At 44.3% G+C, this 6,879-nt stretch overlaps 1 protein-coding gene across 2 annotated transcripts in view; it reads left to right on the forward strand.

Moving 5' to 3' along the window:
- The window catches only part of Tspan2 (tetraspanin 2), a 39,329-nt gene that overhangs the window by 28,111 nt on the left and 4,339 nt on the right, over window positions 1-6,879 (forward strand). For both annotated transcript variants that reach the window (XM_031375005.1, XM_031375004.1), the window contains exon 7: window positions 3,488-3,571. In XM_031375005.1, coding sequence (XP_031230865.1) covers window positions 3,488-3,571 — 84 coding nt within the window. The remainder of the gene's footprint in view (window positions 1-3,487; window positions 3,572-6,879) is intronic.

The raw sequence follows: 6,879 nt of genomic DNA on the forward strand, positions 1-6,879 counted from the left end.
TATATATATATGGTATAGCTAAGGGCCTTAGATACTCCTGTGAAACCAGCTGTTAGCTTAGGCAGCCATGAAAGGGATTGTATTTTCATTTTATCAAGCTTACTGTGATGGTCATGAGAAAGATTGACAGATGATGAATAGCCTGAAGTTGAGGTGACCCCTTTGAAAAGACTTCACTGCTCCTTGCCACCCACATGAGGTTAACTGAGAAAGCTGGACGGCGTGGAGAAGATCAGGCAGTATGTTCAGTACTAATGACCACATGGATATCAGAAACCATGAGAAGCCACCACTGGGTTCTGGCTTCTCCACCTGTGCAGAAGATGGGGTCATTCACTGAACTAATGATCAGAGGACAGATAACAAGTTATAAAGAAAAGAAACCATACGTGGGCTTTTTAAGTGCTTTAAAAGATCTATTTTAATCATGCATATGTGGGGAAGAATGATGTAGATATGCCATGGATGTAGCTACCTGAGGAGACCAGAGAAATCAGACTCCCCTGGAACTGGAACTGCAGGCAGTTGTACATCACCTGACAAGGGTGCTGGGAACCAGACTCAGGTCTGCTACTCCTAACCATGGGTCTTTCTCTAGCTTCTAATTCCATGTTTTCAACATTGTGGTTTGGAAAATCCAGCATGTGGCTTAAAAGAGACGTTAAGAGTATCGATGACTTATGTAATCTTAGAGCTGTAGATATGGATTTGACTCATGATATGTTGAAGAAAATGAAGACACGAAAAAAAAAGTCTAAGAAACAATGCCATTTAAGACTGGGCCAAAGGGGGAGCAGCCAAACAGGGACACGAGGAGGAGGAGGAGGCAGACTCGAGGGAAGTGCAGCCGTGGAGGAGACTGGCTCAGTGTTTACTGATTCTGCATGTCAGGCGCTGTGGATACAAAGATGAATGAGTCAAGGTTCCTACCAACAAGGAACCTACTGTCTAACAGGAGATGGAAACACTAGCGTTAACACGGTGCACAGTGGGGGTATGAACAGAGTTTGCGTGGTGCTCTGAGAGCCCAGGAGAGGCCTAGAGGGGACACCAGCCGAAGGGTTGCTGGGTAAGAGCTGAGTGTAGTGCGGAATGCAGCTCAGCTGCATCTTCCACCCTGAGCGGCAATTGTGGAGTGTCAGCCAAGTACAAGAAAAATGAGTTCACAAAAGATGAAATGCAGATGACTATTAAACACATAAAAAGCATGGGCAATCAGAAGCTATCTCAAATTAATAGCAACTTTAAATGACAAGACCCCATTGTTTAACATTGGCCTTTTACTAATAACACAATGTGGCTGAGAATGATATGAAATGAGCATTTTATAAAAACTGGTACAATGGTCCTAGAGATTAGTGCAGTCATGTAACCCAGAGTCTTAAATGAGTTCTGCTTCTTTCCTCTAGAAACTCAGAATTTATTCTAAAGAAAGGGAATTTTTCAATGTGTGCAAGAGCTGGGGAGTTAGCTCAGATGATAAACTGTTACCACACAAGCGTGAGGACTCGGCTTTAATCCTTTGTACCACAGAGAAATCTGGGTGTGGTACAACTGCCTGTGATTCCAGTGGTGGGAAAGTGATGGCCAATGATCACTGGGGCCTGATGGTCAGCCAACCTATCCTAATTGGTGAGCTCCAAGTTCCGTGAGAGACCCAGTATTAGAAGACAAGATCGGCAGCTCCTGTGGCAAACACACACACACACACACACACACACACACACACACACATAAAGGGAAAAAATGGAGGAAAATGCAGGTAGAAATTTTTGTGCAGTGGTATGGATTACAAGACATATACATTAATAACCAAATACTGATTTCCTAGCATGCCCCAGTAAGATATTGCTTAAATTATGATCCTTTCATAGGGTTTGTTTTATGGCCAGTAGGAATCACAATTTCAAAAATATTTAATATAAGAAGATATTTTAGCCTCTTCTGTTACGTGTAAGAGCACACAGATCAATGTGAAAGTGAACCAAGTGTGTGGGTCTTCTTATGCACAAGAAACTAACAGTGTTAGTTATGATCTTAGCAGAGGACAGATGTTTCTTATTTTCAAGTTATTAATGTCTATTTTCCAAATCTCAACGACTCTGTATTCCCTTGTGAATAAGGAAAGCCAGTACATGTTTTGTAATTTGTTTTTCACAAAAGAAGCTGTCTGTGAATGGAAAGAGGCTCTGCTGGCAGAGCTGGAGGCAGGGCAGCAGCAGGAGACAGGTGGCATTGCTTGCTTCAGATAGAAAACACTGAGCGAGCTAGTGTGGTGTCACGTGGAAACGTTAATGGAGATAAAGGGGTTGAGTGCATGGGAAGGCAAGAGGGTGGCTGGTAGGCTTCCTGAGAGAGTGAGACCCAAAGCCAGAGAAGGAGCTTCCACAGAGAAGGCCGCTGCTTTGGCTCTCTGGAGAGGAAGTTGAAAAGGGATCCTTGTACGTTGTCACACTCTCGGTGAAGGGAGAAAGGCTGGAAGGGTTGCGGATGGACTGTGGCTTTCTCTGGCAAGCCAGGAAGCTGCGGTCTCCAGTAGTGTGCTCCAGGCTCTCACCAGAATGCATTATCATTCCTCTGGGGGTCCGCATCCTCTCCGCCAGGCTCCTGAGCAGAGGAAGCTATATCTTACTGCTCCACACCCACCAACACACTCCAGCAGCTTAACTGAGATCTGCAGAATCACTAAATGTAAGAGGAGGCATGAGAGTGGTTACCATTCCCTAACGTATGTGGATATCAGAGGATGCTAAAGATCCGGGTGCCCTGAGGGTGCATCTGGGCTGAGAGTGGACCTCTGTGTAGCAAGTCTCCAAGCAGAAGTGTTTGGCACTGGGAAGCTAGTAATGGTTGCAGACAGCCCCCTCTCCCCTCTGCCCAGTTTACCGCCCACCCCTCCCCCCCACCCCCGCCATCCATGAATGTTCTTCCAACCCATGCTTCACAGATCTCCTAAGGGTCAAAGGTTGGAACCACAGCCCAGTTGACACTGGAGGCTTGGAGTCTTCTGACTCCCAAGACCTGGTTTCCTAAGGATTGGCTTCCATAATTTAATTTGACCCCGTGAAGAGTTTTAGCCTCTTAATAAGTTACGCATACCTTACATAGTCAAATACATCAAGTGTATAAACTGTAAATGACAAAGAGGAGGTTATAATTTTGAGAATATCGTATCTTTCTTTGCTGAAAGTAAGAAATAGAGCTTAAGTTTTGGAGTGCCGAGGTGGGGTGGTGGCTCAAGACAGCGTTCTGAAGCAGACCTTTGGCCCAAATAGAAAAGCTTACCCAAAAGGAGAGAATTGCATCTGCCCAGCACTGTGTTTCTGCTTTACAGTTGCCAGGCTGATGTTACCCATGAGGGATGGTCTGCATATGAGCAGAAGCTTACACAAACTAACTTACAGGCTCAGATAGCAAAGGGAAGGATTGGGTCACAGGATGAGTCACACAATCAATTTTTACTGATGGCTTTTTTTTTCCAAAACAGAATTGCATCGACAAAATTGAAACAATAATCAGTGTTAAGCTCCAGCTCATTGGAATTGTTGGTATTGGGATTGCGGGTCTCACGGTAAGAAAGTTCTAGAATGTAATCTTTTTTTACCTTCTAAGAAACATTAAACCCTTACATAGTATTTCTCTTCAAATTGGAGATGGCAATATCTTAAATGACAGTTCTTGTAATGGGTAAAGACTTGCTCACAGTACATCTCCTAAGAACAAAGCTAATGACATACATCAGTAGTAACTGTGTAAAATATGACACAAATTTCAGTATCCAGCCAATTATGACCTTGACTTTGTCATTGCAATCGCTTCCCATTTAAGCCTGCCATCATAACCTTGGTAACTGATCTCAATTCATAGTAACAGGATAGCAAATCTCCTCATCTATGCACTGACAGGCAGCATAGGGCAAGCATTCGGATCACACAAACTGGGTTCACCTTCTGGTTCCATTACTTTCTTATAAGCCCAGGGATTGAAGGAGGGTTCCTTAATTTCTCGAAGCTTCGATATTTGTAGAATATAAATTTTAAACATAACAGCCTTACAGGATTATTATGAAGGTCAAATGGGATACTGCCTATATCCTATTGTTACAAATTAATTGACATAAAATCTGAACGTGTTGCATTTAATAAGTACTATCTTTCTATATACTTTTATTCTGGGCAAACCCAGAATTCAAGCAAAGGGAATATCATCTGCAAAGAGAAAAGCATGCTCTACCATCACCCGTTGGTGGCTCAGTCCTTTAACAGCACAAAAGCACAAAAGAAGAGAGGATGGGAGAGAGGATGGGGACAAAGCCCTGTTGCTAGAGTGCTTTCCTGGCATTTACAAAGCCCCTGGTCCAATCCCCAGTACTGCACACACCTGTGGTCCAGACACTTAGGAGATGGTGGCAAAAGGATCAGAAGTTTGAAGTCATCTCCTGCTATGTAGTGAGTTTGAGACATGCCTGGACTAGCTGCATGAGGCTTTGTTTTATATTTATTTTTGTTTTTGAAAAAAAAAAAGATATATGGGAAGAATGGTAGCCCTGGACAGGTACAGTGAAAATAGCAAGGAAGGCCAGCAGGTCCACATAATTGAAGGGTCTGTGTGCTCTTCTGAGAGGCTGAGCATCAGGCACTGTGTTAGTTAGGGTTCTATTGCTGTGAAGAGACACCGTGACCATGGTAACTCTTATAAAGGACAACATTTAATCGGGGCTGGCTTACAGTTTCAGAGGCTTAGTCCATTATTGTCTTGGTGGGAAGCATAGCAGTAAGCAGGAGGACATGATGCTGGAGAGGTAGAGAGTTCTACATCTTGATCAGACAGCAGGAGACTGGGTACCATATTGGGTGTAGCGTGAGCATATTTGAGACCTCAAAACCTGCCTGCATAGTGAGGCACTTCCTCCAACAAGGCCACATCTCCTAATAATGCTACTCTTTATAGGCAAGCATTCAAACACATGAATCTGTGGGGCCAAACCTGTTCAAACCTCCACAGGCATCTTCTAGGCCTGAAGGACCTGTGGTGCAAAATGGATGAGGAAGGGTTGGAAAGAGGTGAGAGTGAAGCCAGAGCCTAGTGACGGATGAAATGATTCCTGAACTTGAGCAATGGTAGCTAATGTTAAGACAGAATTTACTTACTAGTCCATGTGTAGATTATCTCGTGGTCTACCCAAAGGCAGAACTACAAGGATGATGAAGAAATTCATGCACTGGTAGTTCTTAGGGGATACCCAAGCACTTGTCCCATTCTCTGTATGGGGAACACAGGGAGTGACAATGGCTAGAAATATTATGGTGAGTCCTCCAAATCCTGAGATATCTCTGGGGCTAGCCTCAGTGCAATTCTGCAGCTCCCCAGTGATGAGCCTGAAGCAGCGTCTTTGTCAGAGTCACTCACTACTGCTGTGACCAAGCAACATGGCCAAAGCCACTTGGAAAGGAAAAGGTTTATTTGGCTTACACTTCCACATCACTCTTTATCACTGAAGGAAGTCGGGAGAAGAACTCAAACAGGGCAGGAACCCAGAGCCTGGAGCTGATGCAGAGGCCATGGAGGGGTGCTGCTTACTGGCTGGCTTATCGTGGCTTGCTCAGCCTGCTTTCTTATAGATCGCAGGGATAGTACTGCCCACAATAGTCTGGGCCCTCCTCTATCAACCACTAATTAAGAAAATGACCTACAACCATATCTCATGGGGCCATTTTCTCAATTGAGGCTCCTTCCTTTCAGATAACCCTAGCTTGTGTCAAGTTGATGCAAAACTAGTCAGTACAAGCAATTTGAAAACATTCCACAAAAATGGAGGTATCAAGTAGACTATACGAACAATTGTACAGCATAGAAGCAGTCGGCCCTGACTTGTGACCACAGCAATCTGAGAGTGAAGGAACCTATACCCGGGATGGGGGCGGGAGGTGCGGGAGCATCCAAACTCGTAGCCACAGAAAAGGAGAAATGCTCTTGCTTGTCTGTCTTGAGTCAGCATTCCAGGAGTGTCTTCCCGAGTTCTTCCTCCATAAGGTAAGACTGCAGTGTAATCACTTAAGCGAAGGCCTGTTAGGTGTCTCTCTGCCACACAGTGCTATTGGGTTCACTGGTCACAGGACAGGCCTGAAATCCTTGCTGGCTGAATAATCACCTCCATCTGCCTCTGCCCTCGTAGAATAGCTCCTGCCTTGATGCATTAAACATCTTCAGCTCCTAATCTGTGCCTTAGGGTGGGACTGAGGAGAGATCCAGACGCATGGCATCAGATTCTCAAAACGAACATTACCAGTCATTATGGAGGTCCTCACGGACAGGATTCCTCTGGCTGTGGGCTTGTTAGAGGTGACTGGGAACACCTAAAGGACCTTATGGTGTTCTCTTCAAAAGAACTATCCAAGAGACAGAAGAAGTCAGGAGTATTATTGCTTCATTGCCTCCATTTATATTTTGGAAGATCTGTTGAGTTAAAGAGCCACATATCATTTGTATAGAAATGGACCAAGAAGGAAGGGAGGCTGTCAGACAGGGCTCCGCTGCTGTAGGAATGAAAGCTTTTCTGACACTGAGACCATAAGCACTTTTATCTAAGAAATTAAGAGCATGTTTTCTGAATGAGTAAAATAGATCTGAGATTCATCTTAAATATAAAATTCAAAAACCAGAAATGTACCAGTCTTTCATAACTGTTAAGAACCGTAAGCCAGAAACAGAGCCCTTTCTTAAAACAGACGTGTCTGTCAAGAAGGACAGCGAGGTGGACACAGATGTCTTGCTTAGTTGCCATTCGTAAGGAACATGTGAAAATGTCATTCACTAGTTAGTTCATATTGTTGTTCGTCCTAAGGGGCTGCAAACCCCTCAGCTCCATTGATCCTTTCT

The sequence above is a fragment of the Mastomys coucha genome, unplaced genomic scaffold (assembly GCF_008632895.1).
Source record: "Mastomys coucha isolate ucsf_1 unplaced genomic scaffold, UCSF_Mcou_1 pScaffold16, whole genome shotgun sequence".
NCBI classification, from domain to species: Eukaryota; Metazoa; Chordata; class Mammalia; order Rodentia; family Muridae; genus Mastomys; species Mastomys coucha.